Raw genomic sequence first — 17,343 nt, forward strand, 5'->3', positions numbered from 1 at the left:
GAGAAGAGAGAGAAGAGAGAGAGGGAGAGATAGAGAGAGAGAGAGAGAGAGAGAGAGAAGAGAGAGAGACAGAGAGAGAGAGAGAGAGAGAGAGAGAGAGAGAGAGAGAGAGAGAGAGAGACAGAGAGAGAGACAGAGAGAGAGACAGAGAGAGAGAGAGAGAGAGAGAGAGAGAGAGAGAGAGAGAGAGAGAGAGAGAGAGAGAGAGAGAGAGAGAGAGAGAGAGAGAGATAGAGAGAAGAGAGAGAGGGAGAGAAAGAGAGAGAAAACAGAGCCAAACAAGTGCAATCAGATCACCAAGCCCTGTAGACCCTGCTGCCGAGTCGACGACAAGACTCCGGGCCCCCTCCCTCCCTCCCTCTCCCCCTGGGCTAGGGACCTGTCGCCCCCTCCCTCCCTCCCTCCCTCCCTCCCTCCCTCTCCCCCTGGGCTAGGGACCTGTCGCCACATTATACCACAAGCTCATACCACAGAAGTACAAAGGGCAGGAAACCAAGCCGGTCATAACAACCCTGAGCATTAGACTACTATATTAGAACCTGGACCCAGAAGCACGACATTAAGACCAACCTGAGCCAACTACATTATCTACAACCATTAGACCACTATGTTAGATCCCCTACATTAAGACCAACTACACTATCTACAACCATTAGACCACTGTGTTAGATCCTCTACATTAAGACCAACCTGAGCCAACTACACTATCTACAACCATTAGACCACTATGATAGATGCCCTACATTAAGACCAACTACACTATCTACAACCATTAGACCACTGTGTTAGATCCCCTACATTAAGACCAACTACACTATCTACAACCATTAGACCACTATGATAGATCCCCTACATTAAGACCAACTACACTATCTACAACCATTAGACCACTATGATAGATCCTCTACATTAAGACCAACTACACTATCTACAACCATTAGACCACTATGATAGATCCCCTACATTAAGACCAACTACACTATCTACAACCATTAGACCACTATGATAGATCCTCTACATTAAGACCAACTACACTATCTACAACCATTAGACCACTATGTTAGATCCCCTACATTAGGTCCTGACTGTTTATCAGTCTCTATCTGCCCGTTGTGCCAGCTGACTATGCAGAATATGAACATGTGAGCCCAGAAAGCAGTAGAAACAGATGTGAGGTAGATAGAAGTCATATGACTCCTCAGTGTGGAAGAAACGACCAGTCTCTCTGGTCTGGACCTCCTCCCAGCCAGGAGTCATGCAGGGTTGGCAGGTACACCGCATGATGAAAACACGCCTCTGTTTTGACAGAGAGGCCCTCTCCGTTTGGCTGTAGCCCTCTGTACAGACAGACCAGGGTACTGTAGGGAAGGCAGTGGTTCGCTATGAAACCCCCAAGTCAACTCACAGTCCCATGATACACCGGCTTCGTAACACTAACTTGTGGGAAGGGAACTGCCAAATGTCAACATAGAATTGTCAGCGTAGCGTAATATTACAAAACACAACACTGAGACTCAGACTTCAGTGGAAAGACAAATAAACCGAAGATTGAATATCAAAAATAGTTTATCTTGTAAATACAGATCTACAAAACAGAGATGTTTTCAGCAGCAGATGGTTGCATTCAGTACAGAACTACATCGTGACTACAGACACTAAGACAAACGGAGATGTTTTCTCCAGCAGATGGTTGCATTCAGTACATAACTACATCCTGACTACAGACACTAAGACAAACAGAGATGTTTTCTCCAGCAGATGGCTGCATTCAGTACAGAACTACATCGTGACTACAGACACTAAGACAAACAGAGATGTTTACAGCAGCAGATGGCTGCATTCAGTGCAGAACTACATCGTGACTACAGACACTAAGACAAACGGAGATGTTTTCAGCAGCAGATGGCTGCATTCAGTACAGAACTACATCCTGACTACAGACACTAAGACAAACAGAGATGTTTTCAGCAGCAGATGGCTGCATTCAGTACAGAACTACATCGTGACTACAGACACTAAGACAAACGGAGATGTTTTCAGCAGCAGATGGCTGCATTCAGTACAGAACTACATCGTGACTACAGACACTAAGACAAACGGAGATGTTTTCAGCAGCAGATATCTGCATTCAGTACAGAACTACATTGTGACTACAGACACTAAGACAAACAGAGATGTTTTCAGCAGCAGATGGCTGCATTCAGTACAGAACTACATCGTGACTACAGACACTAAGACAAACAGAGATGTTTTCTCCAGCAGATGGTTGCATTCAGTACAGAACTACATCGTGACTACAGACACTAAGACAAACGGAGATGTTTTCTCCAGCAGATGGCTGCATTCAGTACAGAACTACATCCTGACTACAGACACTAAGACAAACGGAGATGTTTTCTCCAGCAGATGGCTGCATTCAGTACAGAACTACATCGTGACTACAGACACTAAGACAAACGGAGATGTTTTCTCCAGCAGATGGCTGCATTCAGTACAGAACTACATCGTGACTACAGACACTAAGACAAACAGAGATGTTTTCTCCAGCAGATGGCTGCATTCAGTACAGAACTACATCCTGACTACAGACACTAAGACAAACGGAGATGTTTTCTCCAGCAGATGGCTGCATTCAGTACAGAACTACATCGTGACTACAGACACTAAGACAAACAGAGATGTTTTCTCCAGCAGATGGCTGCATTCAGTACAGAACTACATCCTGACTACAGACACTAAGACAAACAGAGATGTTTTCTCCAGCAGATGGCTGCATTCAGTACAGAACTACATCGTGACTACAGACACTAAGACAAAGAAAATGTTTTCCTAGTCAGTCAATTAACAAACTGTCAGCTGAATGGCCAGTTGACTCTCTCTGACCTACCAGCGTCTGGATAATTCAACAGGAATAGTCAGGATATGGTGCACGCCTAATGTCACCAGGAGAGCCTGTGATACACTGTCTAGACCAACCAGGAGAGTCTGTGATCCACTGTCTAGACCAACCAGGAGAGTCTGTGATCCACTGTCTAGGTCAACCAGGAGAGTCTGTGATCCACTGTCTGGGCCAACCAGGAGAGTCTGTGATCCACTGTCTGGGCCAACCAGGAGAGTCTGTGATCCACTGTCTGGGCCAACCAGGAGAGTCTGTGATCCACTGTCTAGGTCAAACAGGAGAGTCTGTGATCCACTGTCTGGGCCAACCAGGAGAGTCTGTGATCCACTGTCTGGGCCAACCAGGAGAGTCTGTGATCCACTGTCTGGGCCAACCAGGAGAGTCTGTGATCCACTGTCTAGGTCAACCAGGAGAGTCTGTGATCCACTGTCTGGGCCAACCAGGAGAGTCTGTGATCCACTGTCTAGGTCAACCAGGAGAGTCTGTGATCCACTGTCTAGGTCAACCAGGAGAGTCTGTGATCCACTGTCTGGGCCAACCAGGAGAGTCTGTGATCCACTGTCTAGGTCAACCAGGAGAGTCTGTGATCCACTGTCTGGGCCAACCAGGAGAGTCTGTGATCCACTGTCTAGGTCAACCAGGAGAGTCTGTGATCCACTGTCTGGGTCAACCAGGAGAGTCTGTGATCCACTGTCTAGGTCAACCAGGAGAGTCTGTGATCCACTGTCTGGGTCAACCAGGAGAGTCTGTGATCCACTGTCTAGGTCAACCAGGAGAGTCTGTGATCCACTGTCTGGGCCAACCAGGAGAGTCTGTGATCCACTGTCTAGGTCAACCAGGAGAGTCTGTGATCCACTGTCTGGGCCAACCAGGAGAGTCTGTGATCCACTGTCTAGGTCAACCAGGAGAGTCTGTGATCCACTGTCTAGGTCAACCAGGAGAGTCTGTGATCCACTGTCTGGGCCAACCAGGAGAGTCTGTTAGGATTTGTCGACTTTGCCACTGTCATCAACTTTAGCATTAAAGGGGAAGTTCAGGATTTTAGACCTTAATGCTAGCTGGTACCTCAGTCTGAAAGTAGTCTGTGAACCAGGAGAAACTATCATCCATGGTTCAGTTGTCTGTCGTCAGCCACTACAAATTTCAGTTAACTTTAGCCAAAGAGTTTCTACACCCAGAGGAGCAACATCGCAAGACTTCCGGCATGCTTGTGAAACAGACCAAACAGACCAGGGTTGGGGTTCGAGAAGTCAATGAGAAGTTCATTTTCACAACCAAGACTGGAGACAATGTTTTAAATAGTTGAACATGTTATTACTCCGTTGTGAAAGTGACAAACTGACACGCTTTCATTGGTCAAAAACAACTTTATATCAAAGGAGTGCCTAGATAGTTTGTGTGTGTATTGGTATTGAGATGTAGGCTGTGTGCATTTGTATTTTTATTTTGAATTGATGTAGTTCTGTTCTTGTCTATTAATGTTCTGTATTATGTCATGTTTCATGTTTTGTGTTGGACCCCAGGAAGAGTAGCTGCTGCTTTTGCAACAACTAATGGGGATCCTAATAAAATACCAACACAAATACCAAGGATTTGACGGCCTGCAGAGGCCCAGTTCAGTGTGAGATGACCGTTACACCCCAATGATGTGTTTCTGTGCATGAGCTTCGATAGCCAACGTCGCCATGACATTGTGAACGGGAATTTCTACTGGAGAAGCAGTTTCATTTCATAATGTACCGTCTCTGCTTTAGCCATACTGAACTTCCCCTTTAATGACCAAAGCAACAACAATAGGAGTGTATCTCACCAGACAGTGCTTTAGCCATACTGAACTTCCCCTTTAATGACCAAAGCAACAACAATAGGAGTGTATCTCACCAGACTGTGCTTTAGCCATACTGAACTTCCCCTTTAATGACCAAAGCAACAACAATAGGAGTGTATCTCACCAGACAGTGATTTAGCCATACTGAACTTCCCCTTTAATGACCAAACATCCCAATTTATATCTCACCAGACAGTGCTTTAGCCATACTGAACTTCCCCTTTAACGACCAAAGCAACAACAACAATAAGAGTGTATATCTCACCAGACAGTGCTTTAGCCATACTGAACTTCCCCTTTAATGACCAAAGCAACAACAGTAGGAGTGTATTTCACCAGACAGTGCTTTAGCCATACTGAACTTCCCCTTTAATGACCAAAGCAACAACAACAATAGGAGTGTATCTCACCAGACAGTGCTTTAGCCATACTGAACTTCCCCTTTAATAACCAAAGCAACAACAGTAGGAGTGTATCTCACCAGACAGTGCTTTAGCCATACTGAACTTCCCCTTTAACGACCAAAGCAACAACAACAATAGGAGTGTATCTCACCAGACTGTGCTTTAGCCATACTGAACTTCTCCTTTAATGACCAAAGCAACAACAGTAGGAGTGTATCTCACCAGACAGTGCTTTAGCCATACTGAACTTCCCCTTTAATGACCAAAGCAACAACAACAATAGGAGTGTATCTCACCAGACAGTGCTTTAGCCATACTGAACTTCCCCTTTAATGACCAAAGCAACAACAACAATAGGAGTGTATCTCACCAGACAGTGCTTTAGCCACACTGAACTTCCCCTTTAATGACCAAAGCAACAACAACAATAGGAGTGTATCTCACCAGACAGTGCTTTAGGCATACTGAACTTCCCCTTTAACGACCAAAGCAACAACAACAATAGGAGTGTATCTCACCAGACAGTGCTTTAGCCATACTGAACTTCCCCTTTAACGACCAAAGCAACAACAACAATAGGAGTGTATCTCACCAGACAGTGCTTTAGCCATACTGAACTTCCCCTTTAACGACCAAAGCAACAACAATAGGAGTGTATCTCACCAGACAGTGCTTTAGCCATACTGAACTTCCCCTTTAACGACCAAAGCAACAACAATAGGAGTGTATCTCACCAGACAGTGCTTTAGCCATACTGAACTTCCCCTTTAATGACCAAAGCAACAACAGTAGGAGTGTATCTCACCAGACAGTGCTTTAGCCACACTGAACTTCCCCTTTAATGACCAAAGCAACAACAGTAGGAGTGTATCTCACCAGACAGTGCTTTAGCCATACTGAACTTCCCCTTTAACGACCAAAGCAACAACAACAATAGGAGTGTATCTCACCAGACAGTGCTTTAGCCATACTGAACTTCCCCTTTAACGACCAAAGCAACAACAACAATAGGAGTGTATCTCACCAGACAGTGCTTTAGCCATACTGAACTTCCCCTTTAACGACCAAAGCAACAACAACAATAAGAGTGTATATCTCACCAGACAGTGCTTTAGCCATACTGAACTTCCCCTTTAATGACCAAAGCAACAACAACAATAGGAGTGTATCTCACCAGACAGTGCTTTAGCCATACTGAACTTCCCCTTTAACGACCAAAGCAACAACAACAATAGGAGTGTATCTCACCAGACAGTGCTTTAGCCATACTGAACTTCCCCTTTAATGACCAAAGCAACAACAGTAGGAGTGTATCTCACCAGACAGTGCTTTAGCCATACTGAACTTCCCCTTTAACGACCAAAGCAACAACAACAATAGGAGTGTATCTCACCAGACAGTGCTTGTGGCTCCACCCCAGCCAAGGCTCCAGCTCCAGCCCCGGTCCTCTCTGTAACCAGCTCATACTGGAACGAGGTGATTCTCTTACTGATGTCTCTGTGAGGTATGGCCTCTATGAATAGAGACCCCTCCTGGATGCTGAAGCAGGTCACCTTCCCCTGGGCCTGGTCCTGCTCCCTCAGCAGCAGGCGCAGCTTCCCGGCCCGGTCCAGGTAGATGTTGGCCCCGTGGGAGTCCCTAGAGGGCTTGATGCAGACGGAGAGACGGGCGGCTGCCGGGGACAGGGTGTTGGGCCGCAGGTTGACGATGACGGCCCCTGTAGGGTAGAGCCAGTGGAGGGAACCCTGGGAACAACGTAGGTAGACCTGCTCCACATCACGGCTGTGGCCCTCATGGGTCAGACCACTGGAAGGGAAGGGGGAGGTCAGTGTGGAAGGGGAGGAGGTCAACAACACATCATACACAGAGACATGGTCACATTCCTAACACACGTGTGAAATAATTATATATTTGGAGATGCCAACCATGAACCACTGTCTGTGACTGCCTGTACAACAGTCTGAAAGGGTCTGTATGAATATAGAACAGAGATAATCAGTCGTTCGCCGAGCAAAACAAATGAAATAGGCCTGGAACTTGGCAACAGAACAGAACAGTCAGCTTTCTTCTGGTGAAACCTTTTCTGAAATCCTGAGCAGCTTCAAAGGGAGCAGCTCTTCACGTGATCATGTCCTCCGATCAAACTCAACAGGTAGACTACAGACCAGCTCTGTGCTTCAAATGGAACCCTATTCACTATATAAGGCTCTGGTCTAAAGTAGTGGACTATATATAGGGAATAGGGGCCCTGGTCTAAAGTAGTGGACTATGTAGGGAATAGGGCCCTGGTCTAAAGTAGTGGACTATGAATAGGAATAGGGCTCTGGTCTAAAGTAGTGGACTATGTAGGGAATAGGGCTCTGGTCTAAAGTAGTGGACTATGACCTCAGCCCCAACACAGACATGGAATACCCTGCCTCGACATGGCTCAACTGACCTCAGCCACACACCCTGCCTCGACATGGCTCAAGTAGCCCCAACACACCCTGGACTATATAGGGAATAGGGTTCTGGTCTAAAGTAGTGGACTATACCCTAGGGAATAGGGCTCTGGTCTAAAGTAGTGGACTATATATGGGAATAGGGGCCCTGGTCTAAAGTAGACCTCAGCCCCAACACACTATATGGCTCAACTGACCTCAGCCCCAACACATGCCTCGAATGGCTCAACTGACCTCAGCCCCAAAAGTAGTGGACTATATCAGGGAATAGGGGCCCTGGTCTAAAGTAGTGGACTATATCAGGGAATAGATGAAGTGTGTGTGGCTCAACTGCCAGGTGGTGGTGGCCTTTCGACATGGCTCAACTGACCTCAGCCCCAACACACCCTTAGACAAAGTGACCTTACACCCTGCCTCGACTTGGCTCGGCTGACCTCAGCCCCAACACACCCTGCCTCGACATGGCTCAACTGACCTCAGCCCCAACACAATGGCTCAACTGACCTCAGCCCCAACACACCCTGCCTCCTGGCTCAACTGACCTCAGCCCCAACACACCCTGCCTCGACATGGCTCAACTGACCTCAGCCCCAACACACCCTGCCTCGACATGGCTCAACTGACCTCAGCCCCAACACACCCTGTCTCGACATGGCTCAACTGACCTCAGCCCCAACACACCCTGCCTCGACATGGCTCAACTGACCTCAGCCCCAACACACCCTGCCTCGACATGGCTCAACTGACCTCAGCCCCAACACACCCTGCCCCAACACACCCTGCCTCGACATGGCTCAACTGACCTCAGCCCCAACACACCCTGCCTCGACATGGCTCAACTGACCTCAGCCCCAACACACATGGCTCCTGACCTCAGACATGGCTCAACTGACCTCAGCCCCAACACACCCTGCCTCGACATGGCTCAACTGACCTCAGCCCCAACACACCCTGCCTCGACATGGCTCAACTGACCTCAGCCCCAACACACCCTGCCTCGACATGGCTCAACTCAGACCCTGCCTCAGCCCCAGCCCCACACTCGTCTTATGGCACATTGTTCCTTCTGGGCTCAGCGCTCTGGCAACACACGACTGACTGCCTGGCAGGCTGCCTCAGGGTCGGAGAGAGGAGAGGGGAGTCTAGAGACAGAACTGGATGAAGGGAGAGGAAAGAGGAGAGGGGGAGTCTAGAGACAGAACTGGATGAAGGGAGAGGAGAGAGGAGAGGGGGAGTCTAGAGACAGAACTGAATGGAGGGAGAGGAGAGAGGAGAGGTGGAGTCTAGTGACAGAACTGAATGGAGGGAGAGGAGAGAGGGGAGGGGGGGTCTAGAGACAGAACTGGATGAAGGGAGAGGAGAGAGGGGAGGGGGTCTAGAGACAGAACTGAATGGAGGGGAGGAGAGAGGGGGGGGGGTCTAGAGACAGAACTGAATGGAGGGAGAGGAGAGAGGGGAGGGGTCTAGAGACAGAACTGGATGAAGGGAGAGGAGAGAGGGGAGGGGGGTCTAGAGACAGAACTGAATGGAGGGAGAGGAGAGAGGGGAGGGGTCTAGAGACAGAACTGAATGGAGGGAGAGGAGAGAGGGGAGGGGGGGGGGTCTAGAGACAGAACTGAATGGAGGGAGAGGAGAGAGGGGAGGGGTCTAGAGACAGAACTGGATGAAGGGAGAGGGGAGAGGGGGAGTCTAGAGACAGAACTGGATGAAGGGAGAGGAGAGAGGGGAGGGGGAGTCTAGAGACAGAACTGGATGAAGGGAGAGGAGAGGGACAGGCTACATCCCAAATGGCACCCTATTCCCTATATAGGGAATAGGGAACCATTTGGGTTGCTAACACAGAATGTAATGCATAATCTGAAGTCCTAGACTAGGCCCAAATCTGTCGCTCATATCATTCATAATCTGAAGTCCTAGACTAGGCCCAAATCTGTCGCTCATATCATTCATAATCTGAAGTCCTAGACTAGGCCCAAATCTGTCGCTCATATCATTCATAATCTGAAGTCCTATACTAGGCCCAAATCTGTCGCTCATATCATTCATAATCTGAAGTCCTATACTAGGCCCAAATCTGTCACTCATATCATTCATAATCTGAAGTCCTATACTAGGCCCAAATCTGTCGTTCATATAATTTATAATCTGAAGTCCTATACTAGGCCCTAATCTGTCGTTCAAAGCAAAGCCAAGCTATGAGGCAGGAAACTAGCAGCATACTTCTATTACCATATGGGTGCCATGCCAACAGCAACAGGCTGGTGGTTTGATGTTCTTGGTAGGAATGACCCAATTTAAAATGAAAACGAGATGGTGAAATATGAATAAGGCCCATTGATGTGAGGACCAGAGGAGAGCACATGTTGGTCATCATGACCCGACCAGCCTCAACACATTCTCTTTAATTAACTCAGTTGAACTCTTCCACCGTCTCTAGTCTGCATGTAATTAGAAGAGATTAGCTGAGAGGAGAGGTAATGAGCAACAGATTCCCTGGTACAGGCTCAAAGTAACTGCTTGTTAAGACTACTCCTCGGCTGGCTTAGAAGAGGAAACCACTTTCTCTTCATGCCACTGCACTTCACCCAATATACATTCACCCAATTGGATTTTCAGCCAATATATATTCACCCAAATAAATGAAACCTTGTGGGTTTCATTTATTTATTTCACCAGGTCGGCCAGTTGAGAACAAGTTCTCATTTACAACTGCGACCTGGCCAAGATAAAGCAAAGCAGTGTGAGACACAAACAACACAGAATTACACATAAACAAATGCACAGTCAATTACACAATAGAAAAGTCTATATATAGTGTGTGCAAATGAAGTAAGATTAGGGAGGTAAGGCAATAAATAGGTCATAGTGGTGAAATAATTACAATTTAGCAATTAAACACTGGAGTGATAGATGTGCAGAAGATGAATGTGCAAGTAGAGATACTGGGGTGCAAAGGAGCAAAACAATAAATAACAATATGGGGATGAGGTAGTTGGGTGGGCTATTCACAGATGGGCTATGTACAGGTGCAATGATCTGTAACTGCTCTGATAGCTGATGCTTAAAGTTAGTAAGGGAGATATGAGTCTCCAGCTTCAGTGATTTTTGCAATTCGTTCCAGTCATTGGCAGCAGAGAACTGGAAGGAAAGGCGGCCGAAGTAGGTGTTGGCTTTGCCGCTGACCAGTGAAATATACCTGCTGGAGCGCGTGCTCTGTTTGGGTGTTGCTATGGTGACCAGTGAGCTGAGTCTAGAGACTTATAGATGACCTGGAACCTGTGGTTTGGCGACGAATATGTAGCGAGGGCCAGCCAACGAGAGCATACAGGTCGCAGTGGTGGGTAGTATATGGGGCTTTAGTGACAAAACGTATGGCACTGTGATAGACTGCATCCAATTTGCTGAGTAGAGTGTTGGAGGCTATTTTGTAAATGACATTGCCGAAGTCAAGGATCGGTAGGATAGTCAGTTTTACGAGGGTATGTTTGGCAGCATGAGTGAAGGATGCTTTGTTGCGAAATAGGAAGCTGATTCTAGATTTAATTTTGGATTGGAGATGCTTGATGTGAGTCTGGAAGGAGAGTTTACAGTCTAACCAGACACCTAGGTATTTGTAGTTGTCCACATATTCTAAGTCAGAACCGTACAGAGTAGTGATGCTGGACGGGCGAGCAGGTGCGGGCAGCGATCGGTTGAAGAGCATGCATTTAGTTTTACTTGCATTTAAGAGCAGTTGGAGGCCACGGAAGGAGAGTTGTATGGCATTGAAGCTCGTCTGGAGGTTTGTTAACACAGTGTCCAAAGAAGGGCCAGAAGTATACAGAATGGTGTCGTCTGCGTAGAGGTGGATCAGATGATCACCAGCAGCAAGAGCAACATCATTGATGTATACAGAGAAAAGAGTCGGCCCGAGAATTGAACCCTGTGGCACCCCCATAAAGACTGCCAGAGGTCCGGACAACAGGCCCCCTTATATAACATACTGAACTGTGTCTGAGAAATAGTTGGTGAACCAGGCAAGGCAGTCATTTGAGAAACCAAGGGTGTTGAGTCTTCCGATAAGAATGCTGTGATTGACAAAAAAAGCCCTGACCAGGTCGATGAATACGGCTGCACAGTATTGTCCTTTATTGATGGCGGTTATGATATTGTTTAGGACCTTGAGCGTGGCTGAGGTGCACCCATGACCAGCTCGGAAACCAGATTGCATAGCGGAGAAGGTACGGTGGGATTCAAAATGGTCAGTGATCTGTTTGTTAACTTGGCTTTTGAAGACTTTAGAAAGGGCAGGATGGATACAGGTCTGTAACAGTTTGGGTCTAGAGTATCTCCCCCTTTGAAGAGGGGGATGACCGCATCAGCTTTCCAATCTTTAGGGATCTCAGACGATATGAAAGAGAGGTTGAACAGGCAATTAATATTGATTGCAACAATGGCAGCGGATAATTTTAGAAAGAGAGGGTCCAGATTGTCTATCCCAGCTGATTTGTAGGGGTCCAGATTGTCTATCCCAGCTGATTTGTAGGGGTCCAGATTTCTCAGCTCTTTCAGAACAGCAGATATCTGGATTTGGATGGAGGAGAATGGGGGAGGCTTGGGCAAGTTGCTGTGGGGGGTGCAGTGCTGTTGACCGGGGTAGGGGTAGCCAGGTGGAAAGCATGGCCAGCTGTAGAAAAATGCTTATTGAAATTCTCAATTATCGCAGATTTATTGGTGGTGACAGTGTTGCAGTGGGCAGCTGGGAGGAGGAGGTGCTCTTATTCTCCATGGATTTATCGGTGGTGACAGTGTTTCCTAGCCTCAGTGCAGTGGGCAGCTGGGAGGAGGAGGTGTTCTTATTCTCCATGGACTTTCCAGTGTCCCAGAACCTTTTGGAGTTTGTGCTACAGGATGCAATTTTCTGTTTGAAAAAGCTAGCCTTTGCTTTCCTAACTGCCTGTGTATATTGGATGTATACAATATGTTTTTGTGCTGGTCAAGGGCAGTCAGGTCTGGAGTGAACCACGGACTATATCTGTTATTAGTTCTACATTTTTTGAATGGGGCTTATTTAAGATGGTGAGGAAAGCACTTTTAAAGAATAACCAGGTATCCTCTACTGACGGAATGAGGTCAATATCCTTCCAGGATACCCGGGCCAGGTCGATTAGAAAGGTCTACTGACGGAATGAGGTCAATATCCTTCCAGGATACCCGGGCCAGGTCGATTAGAAAGGTCTGATTACTGAAGTGCTTTATCTGAGCATTTGACAGTGATGAGGGGTGGTCGTTTGACCGCAGACCCATCACGGACACAGGCAATGAGGCAGTGATCGCTGAGATCCTGGTTGAAGACAGCAGAGGTGTATTTAGAGGGCAGGTTGGTCAGGATGATATCTATGAGGTTGCCCGTGTTTACGGATTTAGGGTTGTACCTGGTAGGTTCCATGATAATTTTTGTGATATCGAGGGCATCTAGCTTAATTTGTAGGACGGCCGGGGTGTTAAGCATATCCCAGTTTAGGTCACCTAACATTACAAACTCTGCAGACAAATGGCGGGTGGCTCATTTACATATGGTGTCCAGGGCAACAGCTGGGGGCTGAGGGGGGTCTATAACAAGCAGAAACAGTGAGAGACTTATTTCTGAAAAGGTGGATTTTTAAAAGTAGAAGCTCAAACTGTTTGGGCACAGACCTGGATAGTAAGACAGAACTCTGCAGGCTAAATCCACCCTCTTTGGCAGTTCTATCTTGGCGGAAAATGTAGTTGGGGATGGAAATGTCTGGATTTTTGGTGGCCTTCCTAAGCAAGGATTCAGACACGGCAAGGACGTCTGGGTTGGCAGAGTGTGCTAAAGCATTGAAAAAAAAACTTAGGGAGAAGGCTTCTGATGTTAACATGCATGAAACCAAGGCTTTTACGGTTACAGAAGTAAACAAATGATAGAGCCTGGGGAATAGATGTCGTACTGGGGGCTACAGGGCCTGGGGAATAGATGTAGTACTGGGGGCTACAGGGCCTGGGGAATAGATGTAGTACTGGGGGCTACAGGGCCTGGGGAATAGATGTAGTACTGGGGGCTACAGGGCCCGGGGAATAGATGTAGTACTGATACAGGGCCTGGGGAATAGATGTAGTACTGGGGGCTACAAGGCCTGGGGAATAGATGTAGTACTGGGGGCTACAGGGCCTGGGGAATAGATGTAGTACTGGGGGCTAAAGGACCTGGGGAATAGATGTAGTACTGGGGGCTACAGGGCCTGGGGAATAGATGTAGTACTGGGGGCTACAGGGCCTGGGGAATAGATGTAGTACTGCTACAGGGCCTGGGGAATAGATGTAGTACTGGGAGCTACAGGAACCTCTACATCACCAGACGAAAAGAGGAGGAGTAGGATAAGGGTACGGCTAAAGGCTATAAGAACTGGTCGTCTAGTGCGTTGGGGACAGAGAATAAAAGGAGCAGATTTATGGCGTGGTAGAATAAATTCAAGGCATAATGTACAGACAATGGTATGGTTGGATGTGAGTACAGTGGAGGTAAACCTATGCGTTGGGTGACGATGAGAGCGGTTTCGTCTCTGGAGGCACCAGTTAACCTAGGCGTGATCTCCGCATGTGTGTGGAGTGGGACGAAAGAGCTAAGGCATTTTGAGGGGGACTGACTGCTCTACAGTGAAATAAAACAATAAAACCTAGCCAAGACAGCAGTAGACAAGGCATATTGACATTAGAGAGAGAGGCAATCACAGGTGTTTATCAGGAGAGCTAAGACAACAACGGGTACATGGTGGAGAATGGGCAGAGCGGGTCAGTTAGGTACATACAGGACCTGAGTTAGAGGCTGGGGCCGACAGGTACATGGTGGAGAATGGGCAGAGCGGGTCAGTTAGGTACATACAGGACCTGAGTTAGAGGCTGGGGCCGACAGGTACATGGTGGAGAATGGGCAGAGCGGGTCAGTTAGGTACGTACAGGACCTGAGTTAGAGGCTGGGGCCGACAGGTACATGGTGGAGAATGGGCAGAGCTGGTCAGTTAGGTACATACAGGACCTGAGTTAGAGGCTGGGGCCGACAGGTAGACAAATTGAGGTAGTCTGTTTTAGGTGATTTTTAACCCACTAGATTGTCTGTAATATATGATTTTTAACCCACTAGATTGTCTGTAATATATGATTTATAACCCATTAGATTGTAATAGATGATGATTTAATAACCCACTAGATTGTATGTAATAGATGATTTTTAACCCACTAGATTGTATGTAATAGATGATTTTTAACCCACTAGATTGTATGTAATAGATGATTTTTAACCCACTAGATTGTCTGTAATAGATGATTTTTAACCCACTAGATTGTCTGTGATTTTTAACCCACTAGATTGTCTGTAATAGATGATTTTTAACCCATTAGATTGTCTGTAATATGATTTTTAACCCATTAGATTGTCTGTATAGATGATTTATAACCCATTAGATTGTCTGTAACCCATATTGTCTGATGATTTTTAACCCATTAGATTGTCTGTAATAGATGATTTATAACCCACTAGATTGTCTGTAATAGATGATTTTTAACCCATTAGATTGTCTGTAATAGATGATTTATAACCCACTAGATTGTCTGTAATAGATGATTTTTAACCCATTAGATTGTCTGTAATAGATGATTTATAACCCACTAGATTGTCTGTAATATGATTTATAACCCATTAGATTGTCTGTAATATGATTTTTAACCCATTAGATTGTCTGTAATATGATTTTTAACCCATTAGATTGTCTGTAATTTAGATTGTCTGTAATATGATTTTTTAACCCATTAGATTGTCTGTAATAGATGATTTTTAACCCACTAGATTGTCTGTAATAGATGATTTTTAACCCACTAGATTGTCTGTAATAGATGATTTATAACCCACTAGATTGTCTGTAATAGATGATTTATGATTTTTTATTATTATTTATTATTATTTATGATGACAAATAATGTTTTATAACATCAGCATTTATTTGTATTTATTTATTTAACTAGGCAAGTCAGTTAAGAACAAATTCTTATTTACAATGACGGCCTACCACCAGCAGTAATTTAATACCTACATTGAGCATAATGTCATGTGTTGCTGCTTTGCTGTGTTGTTGTCTTATAGGTCTCTCTTTATGTACTGTTGTGTTGTCTCTCTTATCGTGATGTGTGTTTTACCCTATATTATCATTGAATTCATTTTTATTTTAATCCCAGCCCTCGTCCCCGCAGGAGGCATTTTGCCTTTTGGTAGGTCGTCATTGTAAGTAAGACTTTTTTCTGAACTGACTTGCCTAGTTAAATAAATAAAGGTTAAATAAATAAAATATTAGAGGCATTCACGAAGTGTCAAACTTCATGAGGTGCCAAAATCAAGTACTAAATCCTTTTACTATATCACTATTTAAGCCACTCTAAAAAGAGTGACTCGAATTTTATAACAAGTGAAGGGAAGTAAGAACCGAAAGGGAAAAGTTGTGCTCAAATTGAGATTTATAAATGTATACAAGGTAGGCTGTTATAGACGTTGTGAGGAGCCACCTCAGACTGTACTTTTACTGATGCATCACTGTGCTTATTCATGAAACAATGTATACAAGGTAGGCTGTTATAGACGTTGTGAGGATGTATACATTTCCATTTGATCATTGAACTGTATCAACATTAAACGTGATCCTAAAAGTGTTTTTAGAACGCTTCGGTTGAAAGAAAAGCGTCCATTTCAGTTGAATATGAATGTTTTAAAATATAATTAGATGTTGTTTTAAAGTAATAATCTCAAAACCATTATCATGTTGTAAACATAAAATAAAGAGAGATAAATCTCTTGGAGTCCTTGACAGAAGTCGCATTCCACAGACCTGACTCAAGGTGATCATTCAGTAAGAGGGAAAGATTTGTGTAATTCACCTCTCAGGAGAGAATGGATAACTCATTCTCTATTTAGTTTATTACATTATAACAATCTCTTCACCGGTCGGCCTTGGATAAAAACACTGACGCATTCACCATTCTGTAACTTTAATTTCCACAAATCGAAGCATTCAAATCTAAATGGTAGCCTACAAATAGTTCGTCTGCACAGCTCCTTTTCAATTCGACCATTATGAACAAGCAGTTCATGAAATAATGAAAGTTACCAAGAAGAACTCTCACCTGCCCTTCCAACTACATTGATCGCTGGAGTATTGAGAGAACGCTATCCGACACAGCGGGAGGACCGATAACAAGTATACTAAAATCCGTGTCAGCATGTTTAATGCCACCGTTGTTGCTCCGAGCGCAACACTTTCCTTCTTCTCAACTAAAACAACCAAATCCACCCGCGTAACTCCAACGACATAACGTCCCCATCGGTTCTGGTCGCCTGTAGAAATGTCTTCGAATGTTGTTTTCTTCCCGTAAAAGCCAGTAGAACCGTGAAAAAAAGCGTTACTTCAGTAAGAACCATCCACCGTATCGTAACCTACAACGGACAGCCGCTGCTTGCATTCCTCTACTGGAAGTCCAGTGAGTGAATTTCTCCGAGGTCTTCTCACGTCACTCCCCTTCACCAAGCAGATCCGCACGCATGCGCAATGCCTTCTCGGCTAGATCTTGGAAGTATGTTTCTATAATTACAAAATCTCACCGAGGCTAGTATCTACTTACTAGTAATTGATAAATGATACATTACAAAGTCTACAGTCGAAATAACCCACCGGTGAACGTTTGGGTAAATTGACTGAGTAATCTGTGGTTCATAATCTCAAACTTTTC

The 17,343-nt window shown here is 45.5% G+C and overlaps 1 protein-coding gene across 1 annotated transcript in view; it reads right to left on the reverse strand.

Moving 5' to 3' along the window:
- Window positions 1-17,101, reverse strand: part of LOC115121516 (meteorin-like protein) — a 24,756-nt gene extending 7,655 nt beyond the window's left edge. Inside the window, exons 1-2 of the mRNA XM_065016233.1 lie at window positions 16,741-17,101; window positions 6,525-6,937 (exon numbers count right to left, since the gene is read on the reverse strand). Of these exons, the coding sequence (XP_064872305.1) occupies window positions 6,525-6,937; window positions 16,741-16,838 (511 nt within the window). The 5' untranslated portion in view covers window positions 16,839-17,101. The remainder of the gene's footprint in view (window positions 1-6,524; window positions 6,938-16,740) is intronic.
- Window positions 17,102-17,343: the final 242 nt, after the last annotated feature.

Source organism: Oncorhynchus nerka, unplaced genomic scaffold (assembly GCF_034236695.1).
Source record: "Oncorhynchus nerka isolate Pitt River unplaced genomic scaffold, Oner_Uvic_2.0 unplaced_scaffold_1073, whole genome shotgun sequence".
NCBI classification, from domain to species: Eukaryota; Metazoa; Chordata; class Actinopteri; order Salmoniformes; family Salmonidae; genus Oncorhynchus; species Oncorhynchus nerka.